The following is a 23,283-nucleotide window of genomic DNA, read 5'->3' as shown; positions in this document are numbered from 1 at the left end:
CGTATTGAATGGACCATCCGAGTGTAGGCGGCCACTACGCTGAACCGATATGACAAACGGATTAACCCAATTTATTGCAATTGTAGATAAGCGATGAGAGAATTTCTTCAACCGAAACTATTATGTAAGACACGGTCACGATTGCAATAAAGGGCGCTAATCCATACTGAGGCTCGAGCTCCAAGCGCTACTCCTTGCTGTCCTCTTTCCTCTTCCACTCATTCCTCCCCTGCTGCTACCCTTTCTTCTCTCTCTTCTATTCTTTCTTCGATATCTTCTTTGTCTTGTCTCTGCCTTCCTTCTCAAAAGCATCAGATTGTTCCAAAAATTCAACCATTGCTGTGATCGCGCCATGATAAGCATACTGGGCAAGAACTCTAACCCGAGCTTGCTTTATGGGACCACGTCATCATCTTTCTGATCAGCTCTTTGCCCTACCTGTCGCTCTCGTCGTGATCTCCAACCCTTTACCTCAGCGAAGATCGCAACTGCGAGAGTTTTCAAGAGGTTCGTTCCAGATTCTATCTTACTGCTCCATCTGTGCTGACGTTGTCTATGTACTGAGTTATCGCGCACCATAATGAGTATACTGGGCATTCCTTCATGGCAGAGTACTTCGTTCCGGTAGTTACTTTTTACGGGAAAGACATGAACGTCGTCCAGTATAAGCGACTACTGGAACGAAGATGGAAAGCAGAATCCTTCAAGTCGTTCGGCTGCTCGTGTCTCACTCTCCACGACCGGAACATCACTTGCATCATAGTTTATCGTACTTTATTTCGTACTGCACGCTCCAGAAAAATTTGGCAAAGTAAATTTTTATTTAGTAGGGCTACTGTGTTCCTTATGAATGTTCGTCTGGGGATACACGATTCGCATGGATCAGGATGTAACATGCTGCGGGAGGCGTACCATCATTAAAGTTTAAAGGTACAAAACTGGACACGAAGGCGTACACGGCCGTGGGTACATGTGAGAAGATTTCTGCCGTTCAGAATATAACGTGTGGCAATTCACCATCAATCAAAGAAGATACCACCATCGATCGTTATCTGTCCGTGAATCATATCAGATTGCGTCCCTCAGTATGAGTGAGAACATGCTTACCGTTTGACCTGCAAAACAGCGCATTACACCCATCAGTTGCTGATCTTATGAAACCCGGCCATGTACGATATACACACCTGTGATGAAACGTGCTTCCGGAGTCACCAGGAATGAAACCAGGTTCGCAACATCCTGGGTAGTTCCGAGGTCGCCTACGGATGACAACCGCTTGAACTTAAAGGAAGAAAAAGTGTTAAAATTAGTATCTCATGCACATTGGCAAAAAGGTCACCTCATCGTAAACGTCGTTATAATCGGCTGATCCAGCCAACCTAACAACTACACGAGGTAAAGTTTACCACCATATATTAACGCACAGATAATGAAACTTACGCATTGGTGTTTGAATTGTTCCTGGCGCATATGCGTTCACTGTGATTCCATTGCGACCAAGTTCGATGGCTTACGGAGAATGTTACTGAGGTCGGGCACTTATTAAGACTATAGAAGTACACTCATACCTGCGGTTTGCGTCAACCCTCGGATAGCAAACTTAGACGCACTGTAAGCGCTGAGCGAAGCGTGCCCTGAAAGATACGTCACCATACGAGAAGAAACAGCTGCATATATGGACCTGCCTTTCTTTCCCGCAAGGGAGCTCGCACCGATAATTCGCCCACCCTCACCTTGAGCTACCATCTGCTGCGCTGCATACTTGTAGCTGTAGAAGGTGCCTGTGACGTTGACGGAAAGCACAGACTCAAAGTCCTCAGAAGTCGCTGCGGAAAGTTTTCAGTAAGCTCCGGCATTACGTCGACTACGAAGTCTTACTCTCCAAAAGTGGTTTTGTTCTGATGATGCCTGCATTTGCAACAAACTATGAATAAGATAAGTTTGGCATGCAGTCATAGTTGGCGATTGAACCAGTCGTAAACAACTCACAACATTCAAGCGGCCAAACTCTTTAACTGCACTCTCGACCAAGCCTTTGACATCCTCCTCGACACTGACATTCCCAAACACAATCAAGACTCTGCGCTCCGGGAAATCGGTAGTGATGTCCTTCTTGACTTCCTCCAGATTCTCTTTGTTGCTTTCCAAGTCGTTGATCACGACGTCGTAGCCATCCCCTGCAAGGCGTATTGCGATGCTGCGCCCAATTCCTTGCGCAGATCCAGTGACGACTGCGACACCTTTGGAGTTGGATTGTGTGGACGTCATATTCTTTGACCTGGGATATGGGGAAACGCTGATTTCTTGCTATCATCTCATGGGGCGCAGGTCCTTTTGTATCCAACACTCAGCCAATGCCGACGTCTTGATTTGTTCAGAATGTAGATACGGCGAGCCACCTGACTATAAGCTTCTAACCTTGTTTTTTTTGCACCGCACCAGAAGCTTCACAAAGGTGCCTAGTCCTCTTCCTGTACATTGTTCACGTTACCATTCCACGACAACACCGCATTTAGAGCTGAGCTGTGCTAGGGATTCTTTGTCGGGCCCATCTGTCCTTCCACTGAAACAAAAGCGACTCAGTTATTCCATTTGGTTGTTATTCGCCCCGTCATCACCATCGTCTTGCTATCTGGCGAGGCCGAAATGAATTCATCTTGGATGAAAAGTAAATGAGGTACGTGTCGGCAGAATAGTCAAGATTTCAATCACCACTCACCAAGTGTATTTTCTAGTCATTTATAAGGAATAGCTTGAAATTTGACATCCGACTCCGTCGGCCCACTGCTCACCAAGAATATTTTTAGGAAAGCTTGTTATTGTTATCTGACTTTGTCGGACCACTGCTCATGAAATATATTTTCTAGTCGTGTATAAGGATTAGCCTGTCACTTGACTCTGTTGGACCTTCTTTCGTCCCTGTGACTAAGATACTCTATACCTGCACAATCTGCTCTGCCTCTACTCGCTCATTAACATTACTTCCTTTCTCGACAACTCCCGGTCCAGACAGTCCCTTCCTGGTCCACTTTTCCCTCGGATTTTTAAGTTCGTCTATCCAGGGAACTTAGTCTTGACAGCATGATTGATGAGAAACTCGATGCGGCTAGCCCTTGACCCCATGGCTGACTGTATCCCATAGCCGAACTGCATCCTAGTGTCGAACCCGATCCTCTACTGCCACACTCCAAGCCCTGCAAATCCTGCATACAAAATCAGTACACCTACACCTTGCTCTCGTCGGACTTCAAGACGCACACAGTATCTCAAACATATCAGAATCGAGCCGTGACTCAAAAATAACCAACAGTGACCTCAGTGCTGAGAGAAAAGACCAGCATGACGTCAAAAAGAAAAGGAGGTGTTTGGCAGACTTTGGCTATTAACAAGCAAGCGCGCGTCTACAATAAGTGTCAGTCCCTCTTGCGCTCCACCATGAGCTTCACGAAGGTGCCTATTGCCCTTTTCCAAGTTTGGAGAGAATGTACAAGACGCGTGTCTATTGAACTTTTTCTTTGAGCTCCGATATCGGCTCAAGAATATATATCATGCATTGACGCCTGTGCACAGAGCCTTGATGCTTTTCTCGACGTCGACGAACTGAAAGCTTAGAGAGCGGTGAATCGACCACATACATACACAGCGAAGAGGGCTCGTAGTCTCCCGGTCCCGGGAAATGACTCCTGTCGGCCGCCGATCTGTAACATGTACCCATTGCAATTGAAGTGTCTGCTCTCTTGCAATTGCGTGCTACTGTTCTAAGCCTCGTTTAGTTACTAACCTTGTTCGACAGCAACTTTCCGTTGATTTCGTCGTTCTATAGGTCGCATTATTCCCACTGCCTTGGCAAGGAAGTGCACGGAAATCACTTCCCTTCTCGAATAGGTGAGCGTTTATTGTGACTTCAGCTTGATTCTGCCGCAGACAACGACACCTTTCTGTTATCGGGGACTGGTGGTGCGGCCGAGCACCGTTATGCAGAGCCAGACTTTCCTTATGGAATTGCTTTGCAAGTAGTGAAGTCACCCAAAGTTTGGGCCAGGTTGCTGTCGACGTGCGATTCGATTGGTGTTCGCAGCACAGTGACGTCTCCCTCGGACCCTCGCCACTCCGAGTCCACGTCGATTCCCGTTGGCGCTACAGATATCGAATCGCCAAGAAAACCTTCGTGCGCTGGATAAGGTCATATTAAAGTGTACTATCTCAGTGTAGTGCTGGCACAGACTGTCCGGGTTTATCGATATCATTCGCCTCGTGAATTGAGTCGATCATTACGCCGAGCGCTTTGCCACGTAAGCAGGTCCATGTACTTATCAAGCCATCCTTGACCATTTCATGGACATGAAACGTTTATAATTAGTGATCTCAGCCAAATGGACGCACAAACCAAGGTTGAGTTTGCCTCGTGATTCCATTGTCGTTGGGATGCACTAATTGTCGGAGCTTTGATTCAGTAACTCCTTCAAGTTAGCGTGCTTGTACATATCGTATGCTCCTTGGTTTGGAAGAGAAGATAAGGGAATTGACATTTGATTTTCCAACGTTCATCGACATCGTGGATGAACGGGCCGGGTATTATATTATGACTCTCAAAGTAGCTCATCGATCCATTCAGGGGGAATGTACAGAAGACGCCACAAACGGCAAATGCAGACGCCGAGTGTGACAAGATCATTCTTGCTTGTCTATCAACATTTTATGCGGCTCCAAACGAAGACATGCAAGTCGGCGCTCAGCGCTCAGTTCTAGTCTTCGTCCACGGTGACAACTAACAAAGGTTGTGTCGAAGATGGCGAACTCTGGTTATTACTTCTGGAGGGAATTTAAGCAAACCGCGGAACACCTTCTGGTTAAAACACGACCTACCTTTGGTATCGATGGTGCTTCCGGGCTTGGTTTCACTCTCATTCTCATGGCATCTTGAACAATAGCCGACGTCAGAACAAGGTACGGCCAAAAGAAATGACAAACTCTCGGGTGGGAGTTCCATGCATAAATTAATGCCGATCGATGAGTTTGACGTGGGACGGTCGTAAGCCTGCGCTGACAGAGGGGCAGGATGTGTTGCGTCAAGTACGGATGTTGTAGCTAGGTATGTATGCGCACTGAGATGTTGTTGCTGCGAATAGATGTGCCTCATCAGTCGGCGGGGCAATATTGAAAAGTTCTTTGCCACGAGAAACACTTCATTCCTATCAGGACGGACCGGGACCGTTGGACGTGGATATATGATGCAGATGAGTCGTTGACGTGTTCCGCTCGTCGTGTTGGCAGATTCAGCTAGGCATGTATGCGCACTGAGATGTTGTTGCTGCGAATAGATGTGCCTCATCAGTCGGCGGGGCAATATTGAAAAGTTCTTAACATTGAGAAACACTTCATTCCTATCAGGACGGACCGGGACCGTTGGACGTGGATATATGATGCAGATGAGTCGTCGACGTGTTCCGCTCGCGTCGTGTCAACAGATTCAATACAACACTTGGTCTGAATTATATGGTCCAGTCAAATGCGTCATTCACGTCATTCCGAGCACCCTTGCACAGCAACGGTTTGCTCAGAATGAGGGAAATGGTCATCCACTGTACGTGAGTTGGGAAATATCCTCAAGTAAAGCTGGAATGAAATCCATCCTTCAAATGGATGCCAAGGACATGGACAAGGAACAAACCTCGAGTAGCACAGCATCTGGAAGATCAAGGGTTCAGAGTGGTTGCAACAGGACCTGTGTTGAGAACAAACGTGGGTGGTAGATTTCACACCGACACGTCCAATATCGAGGGTGATCGATACGATCAAGCGAATTGTCTCATACCACTTGTAAAACATACCGAATGACAACAGAGCCTTCCCTTACTACGAGTACGAGTGATCGCACACACCGTGGGCCGCAATAAAATTTCCAGCGCATCGTCCACGCAAAAGTGTGTGTGAGCCTTGGCGCCTCGTCGCGTACCATTCTTAAACCCACGATTCGATTTCACGAAGCCGACTGGATAGAACGTGCCATGACAAATATGCTCAAGGTGTGAAAGGTCATCTAGATAGATGAGGTGCAAAGAAGAGAGGATGAAAGGTAGCTTAGGACAACGATGATTTTACGCCATCGATGGTGGTAGAAAGACGAAGAAGGGACTCCGAGATGCGGAGATAACATGAGTCGGGAGATGACGGGAAGAGCAGTCACACGACTTGCCACAATGTGACAACGCCTGTCTATTGCAGCTGATGAATTCTAAACTATGGCAGGGTCTTGCAGGGTTGCGTGATGCACCTGCGATGAACGGACTGTGAAGCCCATTGTAGAGCATTTGAATCTGAAGAAGGATAGCTCAAGGCTAGCACGATGACGAATGCCTGGACATGATGGTATTAAGTACTGGAAGGCTTAGTCAGCGGAAATGTAATGTTCGATCCCCTATTGATAAATCAAGACCTGGCTTCATTAGGCCTTCATCGGAAGAACTAGTTGCGCCCGGTTCACTCCAACTGAATCTAACATCTTCTCTCACAAACCACCATGTCCACACAAGCTGCAGCACCTTCTTCGCCACCTCTCGTGGCTTCGAAACCCAAGAAGCAACCTTACCCCTTCTACCTCGGTGGTGTTGCAGCAACAATTGCTGCTTCCATCACCCACCCCCTTGACCTTACCAAGGTCCGCCTTCAAGCGTCGGGTGACAAGGGTATGATAGATTCCATAAAGAAGACCGTCCGCACTGCCGGCGTCCGGGGGCTCTTCGATGGTATCACTGGAACATGGATGCGCCAGATGAGCTACAGCTTGTGTCGCTTTTGGGCATACGATGAGAGTAAGAGGATCTTGGGAGCCACACCCCAGAGCCCTGCATGGGTTCTCGCCACAGCAGGTGTCATGGGTGAGTACGAAATCCTATGTCGTACGATCCATAATATTGAGATCCGAGTTAGCTGGCTCCATCGCAGGTGTCGTTGGTAACCCTGGCGGTAAGTCTCGATGACATATGTTGTCACCCCATGCGCTGAGCAGCAATTTCTCCTGATTAGAGGTCGTCATGGTGCGTGTCTTGCTCTATCACCTTTGCCTCGTGCTCACAATATGTCTTCCATTACGTGATCTTCAATTTCGCCATCGAACCATGATTTCCGCTCCCGCCCGGAACGTCTTCGCCCCCTCTGATTCAAATCGCGCCATATTTATCAGGTCCGTCTGCAAGGCGACTTCGCGAAACCACCCGAAAAGCGGTTTAATTATAAGCACTGCTTTGACGCATTGTTCAGAGTAAGTGTCATGTCCAGTTGATCTAGACGTGTCCCGCGCGGTTCCGTGCTCCGCGTTTCTTTATTTTGGTCGTCGGTCTTCCTAGTGTCGACTTTGTCTCAAGGACAGTATTATCGGGGGGCGTGAATCCAAACGCAGCAAGCCATACGGATCTAAACTGGCTGCGTAGCAGCGATGGGAGAATGGGAACGCGAAAGAGTGTATTGTCCCTCGCTTGCTCATCCTTTATACTCCCATGCGCCGCTCTATCTCCTATCTTGCCTATTCCGCCATTTTCGTCAACCTTGTGATATTATTGGTTGTGCCGAGCATTCACCCGTGTTTGGACGGTTCTGACTGGTATACGGAAAGCGTACTATCATTGATGGCCAGGTTATAATGCATTACGGATGGACACATGGATTGATGCGTTTATATGACATCAAATTGCCGATCGCTCAAAGGAGGTCAGCGGATACCAATCTGGAACACCGCATTGTGCAACACTGTAGTCTACTTCTTTCTTCTCCTTACCTTTTAGTATCCACTTCCAGTCATTTCCCAACTGTTTTGGACTCTATCTGATATCCGATCTTGTTTATTCCGAGGCCGAGGTGCTGACGTCATTATTGCAGATGGTCCGCGAGGAGGGCCCATCATCGCTATTGCGAGGTGTGGGCCCTAATGTCTTTCGGAGTATCTTGATGAACTCCAGTCAGCTGGCTTCGTAAGTTGCCCTTCTTACCTTCTCATCCGTGTCACATGTCTAACCTGCATTCAGGTACGACTTCTTCAAGGCTGAGCTCTTGAAGACAAAGTACTTCGATGACAACATTGCTTGTCATTTCACAGCCAGTTTTGCAGCAGTACGTCTTAGTTTTTCTCATTTCCTGTATTCTTATCTTCAACTCTCTTTTAGGGAACGGTTGCAACCACTGTTTGCTCACCTGCAGACGTGCTCAAGAGCCGTATCATGAACGCTTCTGGACCCGGATCGAGCGTGAGTCTCGTTTTTTGCGATTAATCGGCCACGCGTGACACTGAGACACTTGAAGTCGACGATTGGAGTGATCCGGTCCTCTCTAGCAACGGAAGGCCCAATGTTCATGTTTAAAGGCTGGCTCCCCGCATGGTCGCGTCTCCAGCCCACCACAATCCTGATTTTCTTAACCCTCGAACAACTGAAACAACTCGTCGACTGGAAGCGTGGATCGTTATAAAGTGATCGCGGTCCATCCCTTTTGAATGATCAAAATATTTGAATGCGGATTTGAATTTGTTGCTTGGAGGGACCATGTGTGCGATACCACGCATAGATTTATCCCGGAGATATCACCGAGTGGAATTGTTGATCTTTGATTTCTAGGCGCTCGCTAGATTATATCGTTGCGCCACGCTGTGGTTTTGTATTTTACTTTAGTTGCACAACGCGTTTTTGTGTTGTTAGAAAATTGGGTCGTATTTTGTGAGCGTGTTATAGGGGATGGTGTTTGATTGTCGTTGTTGTAGTGCGACCTACCCACTAACGCGATGATGAGAATTCGCTGACCAGTCGTATTATAACGTGGGGTAGAGGTCGGAGGCCTCTGTCGATCTGACGAATTATTCGTGTCAGAGGGGATGCTGAAAACGAACTGCGATACTGGACCAGGAAAAAGATTAGCAAAAGGGTATGGATCGATCTCGAATTTTGAGTACCTACATGTAATCATTCTCGCATTTGTCAAGCCATGGTTCTTATTATCCACACGTCCAAACATTCGATTTGATCCGTGGACACCGCCTTATTTTCACAGCCTGTGAATTATCCATTCTCCACTTAGGGGTCGATACGTAGATCAAGCGGATTTTCATGCCCATGTCAAACGCCAATCCTCTATGTATATGAACTGTCACCAAGTGCAACCCTGCATCGAGTGACTCACTTTGTTCGCGTTCTCCTTCGGCCACGGGTGGGTACGCCAGGAACGCTTTAGTACTAGTACCGACCCTGTCCGATCGTTGGCGAAGAAACCACAATAGCCAACGGACGTTGTTCGGTCCCTCGGCGATCCGGGGCTGGCATCATAATCTCCCAGGAATGTCTGGGAATACGCTCGTGCTTGCTGTGGGAAAGGGATTAATGGTCTTGGCGATGATGCAGTTCTTCAAGAAGCTTAAGCTATCGATTCAGGGGTATGGATATCTGCGGCCCGTTGTAGTGGTAGATAAGGCTTAGGAGTCGGTGGAGGCGAGTAGTTAGCGTTTGTTTGAAGGAGTCTAGTCTGTCTATGAAGTGAGCCTTGTCACTAGTCTAGTCACATCTAGATCAATAGCAGGAAGACAGTCGTGGAATCCTTCCACTGATCTATCAGATCAGCCGAGTGATAGATGTCACGACTCAAGTACTCCTGCTGAACGACTGTCAAGCTTCGACGTTCAACATTTCAACTTGAAGTAAACTTGCGGCATTATGCGTTACCACCTAACGCAAAATGACACCACGACGGAAGTTGGAACGAAACTAAACTGCGTGTACATGTTAGCAATATCAAACACGGTTTAGACATTGTGACTGACTAAGCTACACAAACCTATGTACCAAAAACATCGAAATCAGAGCACTCGGAAAGGAAATGATACAGGTTTGTCCACCGATTAATGGTCGATAGGCGCCATTTTTGCGATAGTAGATACAACTTGAACGTCACTGGTAGCCAAATGAAATAAAAAACGTATGCGGGTAGATAGGGCTACAGTATATCAAATGCGGGATACATGATACAAATGGAAGAAACTTGAAATGCGAATTGCTCATAACGTTCATGCGAACATTCTTGAAAATGTCCACATCGCTAAAGTGAAGAATGAACACCACAAAGTGGCGGCGGGGCCCACCTGCATGCGCTCTCGTGCACTATTTACCTGCCCAGCTTGGTTGCTCCCGCTTATACCATGAGCAGATCCAGGAAAAGAAGATGCCATAGCAATTCCCCCAATTCCGGTGCTCAGTGGAGAAGAAAGGGAAGATGGCGGCAACATTTTCGTTCCTGCAGGAGAATTATAAGACGGTTTGCTAATGTCAGGATGAGAACCAACCAGGAAGATCATACTGTTCTGCAGATGCTGCTGAAACAGCATCCTCTAAACGTTGACCGGCATCAGAAGGAACGGTAGACAGGAACCCGATCCGTGGAGGGTCTTGCGAAAGTCCTGTGAAAGAACCATAATAGAACGCTGCGAGCACGCTAGCAAGAAATGAGCGATCTAGGACAACAAACCTAAAGGACAACCGAAGGATCAAGAAACCAAAAAACGGTGAGCCGCAGCTCCCGCTTGGAATACGCGAGGAGCTCCGCATGCATCCGTCCTCTCTATCTCCACAGCTGCAGACAAATACATATATGACGGTCACTCACCCTTTCAGAAACGGATCTCCTAGACTCCAGCTGTACAGGTATCCACCCCCACCGAGAACAGGCACATCAGTCTGCGCAAGATTCGCCCCGCACACTTGTGCGTCTCCGGAGCGCACTTGATTCACGAGGTCTCTCGGGTCGACGGGGAACATGCGACCACCGATCTGAAATGCCAGTGTATGAGGAGATGAACAGGCAAAGTGAGGTCCCCCCAGCATGTTCTGGATATACGAAATGACGTCAGGCGGACCTCGAATCAAAGAATTGCCCTGCAAAGAGACGTTAGACCCGGTACGAGCCAGTGGACTATGGACGACGAACTGTGTCAATCAGCGCTGACAACGAGATATTACTAGAGCACAACTGCGACCGGGGAAGTTTCACGCCGTCAAGAAAGACATCATCTACCGGAATCTCCCAAGCAACAGGATACGCCTTTCGCGGACGGATTAGATGCTTGATGTACAACACCCCAAGGTGGAACGTACCTCAAGAGAAGCATCTTGTGTCAAGCCTTCTTGTTGAAGCGTATATTGGCGCACAGGAACCCACGTCAGGCTCTCATTTTGGACCCCAGATGGCAGTCCACCTATAGAGAGCATGCCTTCGTTCCCTCCAATCTCGATTGTATCTCGCTGCAGCGCAATCGCGAACATGGGCGACGCAAGCCCTCCGAGCGAAACAAGGCGAGGAATAAATGGACCGGATACTCTAAAAGAAGAAACGATTGCAGACGAGGCCGTCACCTGACGTTTCAGCTGAGGCATAGACTGGTAAGAGGGAGGATCGATATGTCGAAACGAGGAAATTCCAAGGACGGACTTGTCAAACCAGCGCTTCCGCATAGCAGCGATACGCGAAACTACATCACCACGAAGATTTCGCGGTCTCGAGATCTGTTGTTGGTTCAGGAACATGTCGGTCCAGATCACGCTCCACAGACTATCAGTACGACGCACTTGTCTCAGGTAGTCGCTCACCTATTGAGAGGAAACCCAAGCCCGAAGATCCCAGAGCACCGAGTCTGAGCCACAGACGTATTGGTATCGTTGATCGCCGCGAAATACTGATCCTGCAAAGTAAGACCCGCCAGTGACACCGCATCATATCCAATCATCCCTCTCGCATACGTCCCAGTCTTTGAATCGCCGTACACGAGGGCAGCATCCAGGCCTATACCATGGAACGTGTTCGGTGGGTAAAGAGCCGTATCTGCTGAAGAGCATGTTCCCTGGCATACATTGGACAGAACCCACAAATCCGAGGAACCCGTGTCTTGTGCGCTCCTCAGCCTCAGATGCAGTGCTCCCGCTGTTTAATTAAAGGCTCACCTAGGACGACAGGCAAGGATGTGCCACCGATATCTATGAGGACGCTGTACGTGCTGGTGGAGCGTCAGTCCAGAAGAGAGGTTCTCACAAGTACAGACTCACACGTCGAAGAAATCGCCAAGTCCCGCTACGCCGGTATCCGCGCCAAGCGTGATCCGTTTGGGAATAAGCCTCCGGCTCAAGGGCAAGTGTAAACCGCCCTGCATTCGCTTCCCAACATGTGGAGGATAACTAGAATTCCTCGAAGCGAGTTCGGCGGCGGCGGAGTACAAGAGAATGAACGCTGCAAGAATGGACCGTACGCGTTTGTGCATCCCCGGGGCACGGATCACCGAGTCGGCAGCAGCTAGTTGACTTTAGCGGATTTCAGCCAAAATCGAATATTGGGGGAATATGTTGAAAGTGAGTGTAATGACTTTGATTGTTTTGAGTGACCTTCAGCACGTGATCGCGTCCCCCTTTCAACTTTCAAGCAACACATGTATCATATTTCGCGAAAGCCTGGCGTCATACAACGAAGTAATAATGGGAATACAGTAATAGAAAAGCCTGCAATAAATCATACAGCTCGACTGCATAAGACAATATTAAGTGCACGCGACCGTTTTAAGGGGACGCGATCAGGTTATTATTACCCCCATTCATGTGCCCGTACAACGGTTCATGTGGTTCAGCAAGACTCTGACCCATATTGAAATCAGACGCGCCAGAAAAAAGGGCCGCAACATCTACAGATCCGTCCCCGAACATATTCATCATATCTGCCGGTGACGACAAATACATCGCCGCAGACGCGTCCATGCCCATACTACCTGGGTCCATAAAACTCGGCGCCGAAAGCGACAGCCGCCGTGAATATTGTGATGATGAGGGCATAGGTCCAGGCGAAAAGGCGCTCTGCGGTATGGTTTGCGGGCTCGTGGCTCCAAGAACAGGGTCAACGAAGAACTCGGAGGGTGAGAAAGCCTCGGGACTGCTATGTTGCGACCCACCGTCACTGCCTGCACCCTTGGCAGCCACGCTGGGTGTTTTCTTGCGGATGGGTCTGATCCAGGGAGGCCGCGAATTTGGCTGTTCCTGACCTTCTGGGCGAGAGGGCTCCAGAGGAATTTGTGTCACTTTAGTCACATGAATCAGCCGAGAGGATCACTGATGTCAGGAAGGAAAAAAACTCACAACGACAAAATTCTTCCATCAGATCGCCTGATCTCTGTCCACACACGTATCGCCCACTGAATCGCCTTAATAACCCAACACACGATCGGAGCGCGTCAATCGCCGGCTGGATCAAGTATTGGAGTTTCTCTGTCTTGCAATTAATCAATATGGTGATAAGGGTTCTTCCTGCTTGTGTGAGCTGGTGAATCACATGCACACCATCTGACACGAATGATCAACCAATGCAAGACAAGATCTATAATGAGAACACTTACAGTACGTCATCAGACCCTTGCCTGCTACCTGCATGTGCGACGAGATAATCTGCAGCGCACATGACTGCGCCGCACTCATCTCCTCCTTCTCCATATCCGCGGGATCCTCCTCCATCAGCGCATTGTATGCTCTCTCCGCCACAAAATTCGAGAAGCGATGTCGATGGATCAACATTCTGACATACTGCTCAGCGCAGTGCAAACGCACGGCCTGGGTGACCCTGATCACATCATCACTCGCTAATGTTGCCGACGTGTGCGCCCAGTACGGGGGTATTGATCGGCGGATTTCATCTAGCAATGCTTCCTCTTCGCGCAGGTCTTTTGGACGTACGTGGCCAGACAGTACGCCTGCAGCGCGTAACAGGAATGGAGAAGTGTCACCCGTCCGGTCGCGTGGAGGCGGTATGTCCAACACCGACTCCATTACGACCATGATCCTCACAGCGGCGATAAACGCACTCATACGGCTCTCTGTTCCTGCGGGTTGTGGGAGCATCCCATCATGTGTGATGAACTCGTCATCTACGACAGCAGGCTCTCCAATGTCTGTGTCCCGAAGGCGAATCATCGGGGGTCTGCCAAAGTGGGCAGATAGCTGTTTGTCCCATAGGTATACGCACCAGAATGTGCGCTTGCGGACTTCGTCCTCGATGGGATTAAAGAGGTCATAGGTGTCGGCCGATCGATGGAGGCCAGTATCTATCGACACGGTGATAGCCTCTGATAAGAGTGCTGCTGCTTTTGAAAGTTTTCCCAGACCAACAGCATAGACCGCGGCGATTAGATCGGCCTGGATAGTGTACAATGTGGGATGGTCCGCAATCGGAAGAGTACGTAGGCGTCCAAACAATTCGAACCATTGAGTGCCGGCAGATATCCCATCACTAGGATCTGATCGTACTCTCGGATCATCGATATGACGGGACGCAAGGCAGCATATAGCTACGATTAACGCTGCGAAACCGGGTTCACCCCACTTTCTGGGATTTCCATAGTCCTGAAATTGTGGATCGTGTGAGTACGGGAAGTATACCATGTGAATGTCACACACCGCCAGAAATGTCGGAACATGTAGGAATGGCAGCAGGTAGTAGGAAGTACACAAAAAGCATTGAACTAGACTGATGATTATAAGATTAGCCCAAGCGAGATTAAAAGGAAAAAATAGAAAACCCACCTGTCCATAAGCTCTGGAACTATATATGAAGTGATAAGGCGCCACAATGTTTCAGGATTGACGTCTGTGCGTCTAGGCGTCCTATTCGGAAACCATGTTGGGTTGGCGGTATGAGGGGATGGATTTGCCCATGCCGGATCTGGGGAGCCTTTCTCCGTTTCAGACTTGACTTGGGTGTGATTTTCGACCAAAAGGTCTAAGAGAGGAAGGCCAGAAGTCTCTCCCTGCCAACGGGTGTAGCCTTCATCATCGAAGTACAGATAGGAGGCACATATAGACATGCGTGTGGTCTCTTCCGGTTGTTCGCAGTTTGATCCATTTGGGGTATGAGATGACTGTCCAAGCATGGCGGAAAATGCCGTGTTCGGACTCTGAGCTCGTGGAGAACTCATGGATGGAGATGCCCTGAAGTGGGTAGATGGATTGGTGAGTGGGAAAACGTGCAGAGATGGGGGTGGGACACCCGAAGGAAAGCTATGGTTTGCTGAGGCGAAAGACACCAAAGGGCTAGCAATGTTATCTGAAGATAACAATTGGGAGGATGTGAGTGCAGATGCACCCGCACCTCCAGCAGCGAAAACAGCAGGAGGGATGGCTTGAATGAGAGTCTCGAGTTGATGCATTCTATCTTCTAGCGTCGCAGTTCTTCTGCAAGCTGATGAGTATCTATTTCAGAACGATATGGATAGACCACGAACTTTGATTTATGAGGATGTGTTCGCTTTCCTGGTTCTTCGAACGTACAGGCTGAATTTGCGGTGAGACAAGCCTGACATGGATGACCCTCATCGCATTTGATTCTCCTTCGCCTGAAGTATGGTGAGCGATGGCTGATCACAGATAAGATATGAAGTAGGCACTGACCGACAGCGATCACACGCTCTTTGAGATAGGCCGAGGTGAGTAAATCGGTATACCAGGAGACGGAGAGTACGACTGACCTACTCAGCTTGAAACGTCTCTCCTTGAGGATGGACGTCGAAGCCTTTTCTTGCTCCTCCTGAGCTGGGGACATGATTTTTTAGATGAGGATTGAAAAGAGAATTGAATGGGTTGGCAGTCTGTAATAAGTATCAGAGCAAGTGCAACGGACTTTGTCTGGCAGGAGCGGCCCAATATTAATGATCCTTCCCATGGCCGGCCCGCATCGGCAGCTAAGTGTAGCTACTAGATCGGGAAATTATGGTCTGTTCCCCCGGTCTGTTCCTGGGTATTGGAGTGGTTGCCCAATCACTTTTGTACATTTGTTGTTCATCCGGACCGAGTAGTGTCAGGACTCGACTCTTCTACAGATCGCATCATGAAGTGAAGATCGACATCATTCATCCTATAGCTATAGGTTCAAGGTTCAATCTTCCTGCTGACTACCACTAAATTTTTACACAGCTAATTGAAAAGACCACATGTAGCTACTACACTGCATGAAAATTTGCATCTGACTAGCCTGAGGCACCCGAGTACTCAGTACTTTGTGCAACTCAGCGCTTGCTACTGGATAACTCCGCGGACATTGGTTCTGCCCAGGTGCTGTCAAAGGTGTGTAAGATGCTAGTTTCCTGTTCTGAGTTACCCCCTGACGCGACCACGTCCAAGAGTAACAACGGACGCTATAATTGTTGCCCGATCTGAACTTTGTGCCAGGGTCCTATAACTCGAGTCATCAGGTCAGTTATTATAAAGTTCTTTCATAACATTACGTTGGTGAACCATCATAGTTGACGTTGATTGGCTGATACAGGTTCATTCTTGACCCGTACGCCAAAGACGCTCAATAAATGTTCTTCTGAACCTGAACCATTAACACATCCTCGACAGCCCCTCGACGTGTCGTCTAACGTAAATCTGGAGTGGATGGTTACAAAAAAATTAACGCTAACGACATCAGGTTGAAAATAAACTCGTGAACAGCGCGGTATCTCAACAGTGAACCGATCCATCACCATTTCATCCAACACCCAAGAAAACCAAAACACACCAGGATGATGGCCCGACTCACACGCATCTTCAATCCATAGCATCCAGAGGCAAGTCAAGTCCTTGCAACGTCACAGTATGGGCGCCACGAGCTTTCAATGCCGTTAAAAGCAAAACACGAGGTAACAGTAAAGGGTTAATTGAGGTGATGGACACGTCAAGCTGATGTATATATGACCCGATTTCTCCTAACCAAGCATAGCTCTTGTAGCCAAAAAGGCTCACAACATCACGCCGTGAAGGTCAGCATCCTGCCACCGTCATAAATTTTGACTTTTCTCCACCCATCGGTCGAAACTTCCCGGGCCTATGCGCTGGGAGGATACGTCCTGCGCCTTGGATCTGCAGCCCCCTCTTGAAGACAGTTCCTTGTGACATCCTTGAATTCATAGGGACTTAGTCGGCCTTCTCAATAGTGCGTCGTTGCCAAATAGCCTATCAGTCTCCAGTTACCCTGATATCAGACGCGGAGTCCCTATTTAGCTTCGCGCGCCGCTTGTTTGGGCCCATATTTTGAACGAACGCGACAAATCGCGGACTTTTCCATCTATGAGAATATATATGTTCGCTAGATCTTATTTCCATATATTGGACGAATCACACCTCTCGGAGATTTTTTTTGTTAATCATTGTTTATCGTCTGTTGGTGACGTCCTGGTAGACAAACAGTCAGCATTCGTTCGGGATGTTTCGGACGAAGATCCACGTCCCATGACCCGTATCTCCGAAAATCGCTCGGCCACCCGGGTACGACCTAGGCCTAAATGCACACAAACCCGGCTCTTCAAAAAAAGAAAAAACCCATGCATCGTGACACGCAGGTAGATGACGTTACCTCTGAATGAAATCCAACGACAGGTCCGAAGTTCGTTCAATTGAATGTGATTCATGTGTGACAACGCAGCTTTAATCGCGCTGCTGGACGAACGTTCTTGATTCTAGAATCCGCCGCACATGATGCAATAATGACGAAGCATGCACTCGGATCTCGATCGACGTCTTCCCTTTCTGCGTTCATTTCCACTTAGACCCATTTTGACATCCTATGCTACTCAGTCTCTGCTAGGCTGTGATTTGTACTACATAGTGGGCTGGACTGGGCTTGCCCAGGTGAGGCCCTGAACGTACGACTCATCGGAAACGATACCCGACCTGCCGAGCCTGACCGTCAACTACACAGCAAGTGGCGACATTCAGATGACTTGCCCCACGTTCCCTGTCTTGAAACACACACAAGCAGAATCATGATGGTTACGAGTCTATCTTTCTTTCCCCACTTTCTCTCACACTCCAAGTAATGAAATCCAAACTCTGACAGAAACTTCATCAGGGCAAACGTGGAGCTCACCGAAACAAGTAATTCCTGAAACTTGTAAAGATTCTGTGCGACGCGAGAAGCGTTCGTGCGTAACTTGGTGACATGCGGCCGTAGCACCGTGTTAAACACGCATTAATATTGCCGCCGGATGAGTCAAATCCGGCCCAGCGGATAGCGTGATTCTTGAACGGATCGATAGCTCACGACAAGGTTAATAACATTATCCGCTGCTTACGACGACCACAGGTAATATAGATCAAAGGGCTGTACAGTGTGCGCAGAAGGCTTTGATATCGACGCTTACGATAGATAATGATATGCTTCGTCAAAATCGGGATCATTGAAGACACCACCAGGCGCAAATGGATCGTGCTCGTCTGGTGCCCACTCCCCATATGCAGGCTGGTTCTCAACCATGTCGTCTTCAATAATCTGGTACCCTTCGATCTCTTCACCGGTATCCGCGGAGGATACCTCGAGGTGCATGTCGATGTTACATACACGTGGAGCACCGCTCTGCTCGCGTTCCCTCTGCACGAACTCAAGCAAGTTTTTTGTCTGTTCTTCCATGCAGAATATTTCGATGGACTCGAGGGCACGGCAAGGTATGGTGCGCGTACAGGCGTCCGCAAAAGGAGTCTGGATGGGTAACAGAGCTAGCAGCGCATTCGGGGTGCGAGATAGCGACAGATGACGGAGTTTCGGGATGACAGCCATCAGGAGACTGAAGGGAATCAAGCATGCTGCAACACCGTTGAGCGACAACCGCTCCAGGTGTGGAAATGGCGTCTTGGCGACTGAATCTTTGGACGTGGCCAAGTAGTAGGTGCACAGTCCATGATTCAGGCCAGCTTCTGCAGAGATATCACATAAATCAAGAAAGCCGGTTGCGAGATAAGTCAGGAGAGGACCAGAGTCCTCGATATCAGGACTGGCGATATGATTGGTATCCTCGATGGAAAGCGAGATGAGGTTAGGGGCATGGATGTGACTGAGAAGCATGGCAGCATCTTCGACATTGGTATACCCCAAATGAATCTCTTCAAGCAGGGGAAGCGAGACCGGACGATCGCTGCATGGGACTCCTGCATCAAACTTCGGTCCAGAAACCCTGATCACGAGTTTTCGCAAGAGAGGACAAGCCTTGATAATTCCTGTAAACTCATCAACTGTCGGCCTGACTTCACGACAGTGTTGCGAAAGCTCTAATGACTGAATGCAGCTGGAAACATGTGAAAGCGGCTCATTGGGGGCTACACCAAGAGTATAACGAGAGAGATGTGTCCAGTTTAGGTGAACGCCGACAAGAGTTAGGTTTCGCAGCTTCGGAAGGGGGTGTGATTGTGCAGAGAGATCATGGTGGGGCGCGCCCGTCAAAGCAGCGAATGGTATCCCGTCGAACACATGTTGTGTGCGTGGGGAAAAGACATCCGAGTGACCCAAGAACTCGTTGCATCGCATGAGTATCAGAGTTTCAAGGCACGGAGCACCCGAGCCCTTTATCAGAGTGGGCACACTGAGACGTTCAAGAGCGACACGAAGAGGCGCCCACGTGTCGCTGAGGATCGTCAGCGAACGCCACCTGTACATCTGCGGGAACAGGAGGTCGAGAATTTGAGGGATGAAAGTGGCATATTGGAAGAACGTCGCAGCATTGTGAGATGAGCATTCTTCCCTGAGCGCGAAGATGTTGGGACCGATGCGAGCTTCAAACAAAGCATGACTTACTCTTCTTCAAAGTCCCATTCTGGATCTCGAGTGTCGATGAGAATGTCCACTGGGGAGTTTCGTGACCGCGCGATATGAGCGGCCAGGCGCTGCACATCGAGGAAAGTGGTGTATGCGCGTTCGTCAGCTGCATCTGATCCAACCTTACAACGAACAACCTGCTCAAGACTCATTGAGAGGCTTGACCACAAAGTCGAGGTGGATAGTGCAATATGTCTCCAGTGGCGATGTACAGAAGCGAGTACAGTTGGCATTGTGACGCTTTCAGGACTGAAAGGCACCTCATATCTTCGTTTGGGATCAATATCGGTGGATATGGTGTGGTGGGTGGCCAGCGTGAATATGTACGATAGTATCTCAACTGGGAGGACGTTGATATGACATTGTGAACGGTGAATCTGGTAGTTCATGATGGTTTGAGAACAGAAGAGGATCGCAGTCAAGGTGAACGTTCATGCCATACTTATTACGCCTACTTAAGCAAGGCTGTAATTCTGCGATACAGCGATGCCACTCCCTTTGTTTCAGCTGTCATGCAAGACAAAAGAGAAGGGGGATTCAATTGTCATGAGAGCGTGCCGTACTAACGACATCACGAAACAATTGTTTCGGTCGGATCCGACGGGAAGCGAATTACTTCCGTGCAGTGTCTACGGCAGTGAGGCGTCCTTTCAAAGGACTTATTCAAATACTACTTGCGTAGCTACATGAACGTTTTATTAAAGTGGACTCTAACAAAAGCATGTCCAATCTTGACGATGAACTAAGCTCGCTTGCATGCTATCAAACATTACTCCTTCTCTCCAAGTCGTTCGTTTGCGTTTGCGAAAGCTGTCCATATTGTATAGCTTCTGACATCATCAACATCGATGATGCGTGCATCTCGCAGGCATGGTGACTACTCCGAAGGTGGAACATAATTCGAGAGGCTAGGACGCTGTGAATGACAACTTGTAGCCTTCATGGCCCATCAGTGAGTTCATAGTCAACAGTGGCAGTTCAACCGGTGACATACGTATCAAGCATGTTTGTATAGCCAATCTACAGCCAAGAAACAAAAGATAAGTCGCCGAATGGCTGGGGTTTAATAGACATACGCACCGGAAATACAGCGTCAATAATCACATTGGCGACTGTGATGGCTTTGCGAAACGAATTTAAATAACAATAACGTCGAAGCACAGTAATTTTACGCACCGATGATGCACAACATGTAGAATATGCTACCACCGTAAATGGTGTTTATGATGGAGCTCTCGATTTTCCGATAGTCGCCGAACTTCTTGTACGCAGTAAGGGCCAGTATCACTGTCAGGTTGGGTCAGATGGACAACAGTACGCCCTACACAGCAACTAACCACATTGGAAGAGTGCCAGGATAGCATATACCAAAGCAGCATTTCTTGACGAGTAGAAGTCTTGCCCGGGTATCGTAGACACACCTGATAGCTATATTAAAGCGACACGTGTTGGTAATACGAATGAACTCACCTGCTGATATCAAGTGGTGATTGGGAAGGACGTTTATAGAAACAGCGGCGATTACTGTCACCTATTGCAAAGTTAAAGATCAATGTTCCAGTCCTGCGGAAGACGTACAACGCTATAAGTTACCAATCCAATCAGCACCCTTCTGCTCTTTCGCCAGAAAGCCCATGTTCGAACGACCAACAAGCCTGTCAAAGAAGGATGATCACCCCCGTCCTTTGTATGTGTGATAAGAGCAACTCGCACCCTCCGCAGCCACGATACCTATGATATGAATGACTGAATATCGCGTTGTTAGGTCGAGTGACAATGAACGACTAAACGATGACTTACTGTTTTCTGCCAGACTGGGGGCCGGCTTTTGTCATGGGATCAGCTTATTGTTAGAAGCCATTTCTTGTGCATGCTTACCGGGCCGCTGACACGCAGTGCAGCTACGACAACGGTGAATGATACGCAAAAGATAAGGATAATGAATCACCATATGCAGTCAATCCAGAGCCTATGAAAGGCAGATATCGGGATATGGTGAAGATGACACGAATTATATCCCATGGCCTGGTCCAGGTCCACTTTACCTATAGACAGTGATGAGAACAGCAGCCACGGACATATTATTTTGATCTTGACCTCATCTTGGAACGTGATGCAGAAATCGAATATCTGAGACGCCGAAAAGAGTCATTGATAACAATGAATGGCTTGATGCTTACAAGGATCGCAAAAGCACCGACTGACGATACAACGCAGTTAGTCGCCGTCTCCTTCACGGACGATCAAAGGACACTTACTATTGGCAAACTAAGTAAAGAATCAAGTTAGTGACCTCGAGTTTATCAAGCTGCGATCTTCACACACCTTGGATATCTGCAGATCCGCAATCTCCGAAAATAAAACAGAAGACATTTTGAAAACAAAAATAAAACGCTGCCCTTCCCTTCTATTAGACCTGCTTGCAAGTTATAGAGGGACTAGCGTCGCCGCAGACACGACTTGAGTACAGTTGTCGACACACGTATGAGAGCTTTCCACCCAGTGGAGACTCCAAGTCGTGATCATCATGAAACGCAGCGCCTTTAGATCAGCACTTGGGAAGGCAAAAATAGAAACTCATTTGGCACGCCTTACGATATGGTGATCGTGACGTCGAGAGGAATCTGGCACTGTGCAGTCCAACGGATTATGATTATGTTAATATTTACTACGCCGTAAGGCCAGCTAAAGCAGTGACAGGTTTTATCATTCGCTTGCCAGGCCAGGAGATAGTGACCTGTGTTCACAGCACTACCTTTGGGCAGGAAACTGTTGTATCACTGTTGCAACTGTTGTTGCCGTGTTTGTTGTGACGTTCCAAACTCGAGTTTCACGTTGCTAAAAATACAATTTGTTTGTTGTTGACCACAACGTCATGCATCATGCACATGTCTGGACTCTACATCAGCGCCTTGGACTTTACATGATCATATATATAACCCACTCGGTTCCTGGTGCACTGAAGACTAATTTATAGTGCGTTCCGCGGGCCTATTTCAGATTTCGGCTTTCTGGATTCTCAAAAAGCTGCCACCAACACATGTATCACAATGTGAGTCCGCAATACGACGCGCAAAGATCCTGACTACCCCAGAGATGGCATCATGCAGGAATTCATTCTCGAATTTGCATGATGACCCTTTTGAAGCAGATTGGCAGAGGCACAGTGATGTTGATTCGAATGTCTAAACAACACCTGTTCAAAGTCAGCTCGGTTGGGCTCGCAGTGCAGGAAACCATCAGTGGGGAATGGATGCTGGGACCCATATACTGGGCTTCCATCCCACTGGAACCACGAGAATTATGATGAGAAAGAGCTTGTGATCCACTTTCCGGAACAGTCCTAGATAACGATGACCTTAGCGCGGGAGTGATGGTGACAATATCAAGCAACACACAAGTCAGGCCTTCAGAAGCGAAGAAAGGTGGCACTGACCGCGTCTTAAGATGACGCCCCCGATTGCGCAGTCACTCGTTTTGAAGAAAGAAATATGGGGAGGACTCAAACTACAATATTACTAATGTTAACATGAAACATTATTTAGAAAGACTTGGTCGCGGCAGTTGGCACATGGTTTAATGGTGCACGTGCCGGGTCATGCAGCCCGCCGGAATGTCTCGGAACAAGGATTTCGGCTCAGCCAGAGATCCGGTTCTTTC

At 48.4% G+C, this 23,283-nt stretch overlaps 6 protein-coding genes across 6 annotated transcripts; 1 reads left to right on the top strand and 5 right to left on the bottom strand.

Moving 5' to 3' along the window:
- Positions 1–791: 791 nt before the first annotated feature.
- F5891DRAFT_1061903 (uncharacterized protein) lies at positions 792–2,313 on the bottom strand. Its single transcript, XM_041362937.1, has 9 exons — positions 1,990–2,313; positions 1,879–1,924; positions 1,686–1,826; positions 1,569–1,634; positions 1,441–1,509; positions 1,340–1,386; positions 1,185–1,281; positions 1,108–1,115; positions 792–1,052 (listed from the first exon to the last, which is right to left on the bottom strand). Exons 1-9 carry the CDS (start codon positions 2,266–2,268, stop codon positions 1,020–1,022), a joined length of 786 nt encoding a protein of 261 aa, XP_041220282.1. The 5' UTR covers positions 2,269–2,313; the 3' UTR covers positions 792–1,019.
- A 4,070-nt stretch (positions 2,314–6,383) lies between these two features.
- On the top strand, positions 6,384–8,537 carry F5891DRAFT_712325 (mitochondrial carrier domain-containing protein). Its single transcript, XM_041372917.1, has 8 exons — positions 6,384–6,878; positions 6,931–6,966; positions 7,027–7,037; positions 7,184–7,261; positions 7,876–7,967; positions 8,022–8,106; positions 8,160–8,240; positions 8,296–8,537. The coding sequence occupies exons 1-8, from the start codon at positions 6,521–6,523 to the stop codon at positions 8,458–8,460; spliced, it is 906 nt and encodes a 301-aa protein (XP_041220281.1). The 5' UTR covers positions 6,384–6,520; the 3' UTR covers positions 8,461–8,537.
- Positions 8,538–9,763: 1,226 nt separating this feature from the next.
- F5891DRAFT_1152204 (aspartic peptidase domain-containing protein) lies at positions 9,764–12,446 on the bottom strand. The gene is made up of 8 exons (XM_041365162.1): positions 12,072–12,446; positions 11,970–12,022; positions 11,619–11,913; positions 11,127–11,571; positions 10,960–11,073; positions 10,639–10,907; positions 10,319–10,467; positions 9,764–10,269 (listed from the first exon to the last, which is right to left on the bottom strand). The coding sequence occupies exons 1-8, from the start codon at positions 12,281–12,283 to the stop codon at positions 10,043–10,045; spliced, it is 1,764 nt and encodes a 587-aa protein (XP_041220280.1). The 5' UTR covers positions 12,284–12,446; the 3' UTR covers positions 9,764–10,042.
- F5891DRAFT_1061875 (fungal-specific transcription factor domain-containing protein) lies at positions 12,436–15,671 on the bottom strand. The gene is made up of 8 exons (XM_041362936.1): positions 15,524–15,671; positions 15,447–15,464; positions 15,281–15,391; positions 14,583–15,230; positions 14,457–14,526; positions 13,403–14,402; positions 13,146–13,349; positions 12,436–13,087 (listed from the first exon to the last, which is right to left on the bottom strand). The coding sequence occupies exons 1-8, from the start codon at positions 15,595–15,597 to the stop codon at positions 12,576–12,578; spliced, it is 2,637 nt and encodes an 878-aa protein (XP_041220279.1). The 5' UTR covers positions 15,598–15,671; the 3' UTR covers positions 12,436–12,575.
- A 2,357-nt stretch (positions 15,672–18,028) lies between these two features.
- On the bottom strand, positions 18,029–20,153 carry F5891DRAFT_712150 (uncharacterized protein). The gene is made up of 2 exons (XM_041372916.1): positions 19,603–20,153; positions 18,029–19,549 (listed from the first exon to the last, which is right to left on the bottom strand). Exons 1-2 carry the CDS (start codon positions 20,010–20,012, stop codon positions 18,175–18,177), a joined length of 1,785 nt encoding a protein of 594 aa, XP_041220278.1. The 5' UTR covers positions 20,013–20,153; the 3' UTR covers positions 18,029–18,174.
- Positions 20,154–20,349: 196 nt separating this feature from the next.
- On the bottom strand, positions 20,350–22,348 carry F5891DRAFT_711995 (uncharacterized protein). The gene is made up of 15 exons (XM_041372915.1): positions 21,949–22,348; positions 21,882–21,891; positions 21,804–21,823; positions 21,721–21,753; positions 21,572–21,668; positions 21,502–21,524; positions 21,424–21,448; positions 21,337–21,369; positions 21,217–21,278; positions 21,094–21,154; positions 20,961–21,044; positions 20,800–20,910; positions 20,704–20,744; positions 20,618–20,643; positions 20,350–20,560 (listed from the first exon to the last, which is right to left on the bottom strand). Exons 1-15 carry the CDS (start codon positions 21,994–21,996, stop codon positions 20,386–20,388), a joined length of 849 nt encoding a protein of 282 aa, XP_041220277.1. The 5' UTR covers positions 21,997–22,348; the 3' UTR covers positions 20,350–20,385.
- Between the last annotated feature and the right edge of the window lie 935 nt (positions 22,349–23,283).

Source organism: Suillus fuscotomentosus (genome assembly GCF_016647785.1).
Source record: "Suillus fuscotomentosus strain FC203 chromosome Unknown F5891scaffold_76, whole genome shotgun sequence".
NCBI classification, from domain to species: Eukaryota; Fungi; Basidiomycota; class Agaricomycetes; order Boletales; family Suillaceae; genus Suillus; species Suillus fuscotomentosus.
The sequence above is the reverse complement of the archived record's forward strand: the minus strand, read 5'-3'. Positions and strand labels throughout refer to the sequence as shown.

Excerpts from the sequence above, each read along its gene's own strand:
- F5891DRAFT_1061903 (XM_041362937.1), bottom strand. The coding sequence starts at position 2,268 with ATGACGTCCACACAATCCAACTCCAAAGGTGTCGCAGTCGTCACTGGA. Across the intron at positions 1,925-1,989 it reads AGTTTGGCCGCTTGAATGTT|TTTGTTGCAAATGCAGGCAT; the intron begins GTGAGTTGTTTA and ends TCTTATTCATAG. Across the intron at positions 1,635-1,685 it reads CTCCCTTGCGGGAAAGAAAG|GGCACGCTTCGCTCAGCGCT; the intron begins GCAGGTCCATAT and ends CGTATCTTTCAG.
- F5891DRAFT_712325 (XM_041372917.1), top strand. The coding sequence starts at position 6,521 with ATGTCCACACAAGCTGCAGCACCTTCTTCGCCACCTCTCGTGGCTTCG. Across the intron at positions 7,262-7,875 it reads GCTTTGACGCATTGTTCAGA|ATGGTCCGCGAGGAGGGCCC; the intron begins GTAAGTGTCATG and ends TCATTATTGCAG. Across the intron at positions 8,107-8,159 it reads TCACAGCCAGTTTTGCAGCA|GGAACGGTTGCAACCACTGT; the intron begins GTACGTCTTAGT and ends ACTCTCTTTTAG.
- F5891DRAFT_1152204 (XM_041365162.1), bottom strand. The coding sequence starts at position 12,283 with ATGCACAAACGCGTACGGTCCATTCTTGCAGCGTTCATTCTCTTGTAC. Across the intron at positions 11,914-11,969 it reads ATCCTTGCCTGTCGTCCTAG|ACACGGGTTCCTCGGATTTG; the intron begins GTGAGCCTTTAA and ends GGAGCGCACAAG. Across the intron at positions 10,270-10,318 it reads AGAACAGTATGATCTTCCTG|GAACGAAAATGTTGCCGCCA; the intron begins GTTGGTTCTCAT and ends ATTCTCCTGCAG.
- F5891DRAFT_1061875 (XM_041362936.1), bottom strand. The coding sequence starts at position 15,597 with ATGTCCCCAGCTCAGGAGGAGCAAGAAAAGGCTTCGACGTCCATCCTC. Across the intron at positions 14,527-14,582 it reads GTTCCAGAGCTTATGGACAG|TCTAGTTCAATGCTTTTTGT; the intron begins GTGGGTTTTCTA and ends TATAATCATCAG. Across the intron at positions 13,088-13,145 it reads GATGGAAGAATTTTGTCGTT|TGACACAAATTCCTCTGGAG; the intron begins GTGAGTTTTTTT and ends ATGTGACTAAAG.
- F5891DRAFT_712150 (XM_041372916.1), bottom strand. The coding sequence starts at position 20,012 with ATGAACTACCAGATTCACCGTTCACAATGTCATATCAACGTCCTCCCA. Across the intron at positions 19,550-19,602 it reads GAATGGGACTTTGAAGAAGA|GGAAGAATGCTCATCTCACA; the intron begins GTAAGTCATGCT and ends CTTCGCGCTCAG.
- F5891DRAFT_711995 (XM_041372915.1), bottom strand. The coding sequence starts at position 21,996 with ATGTCTTCTGTTTTATTTTCGGAGATTGCGGATCTGCAGATATCCAAG. Across the intron at positions 21,449-21,501 it reads CACTGCGTGTCAGCGGCCCG|CCGGCCCCCAGTCTGGCAGA; the intron begins GTAAGCATGCAC and ends CCATGACAAAAG. Across the intron at positions 20,911-20,960 it reads CCTGGCACTCTTCCAATGTG|TGATACTGGCCCTTACTGCG; the intron begins GTTAGTTGCTGT and ends CCAACCTGACAG.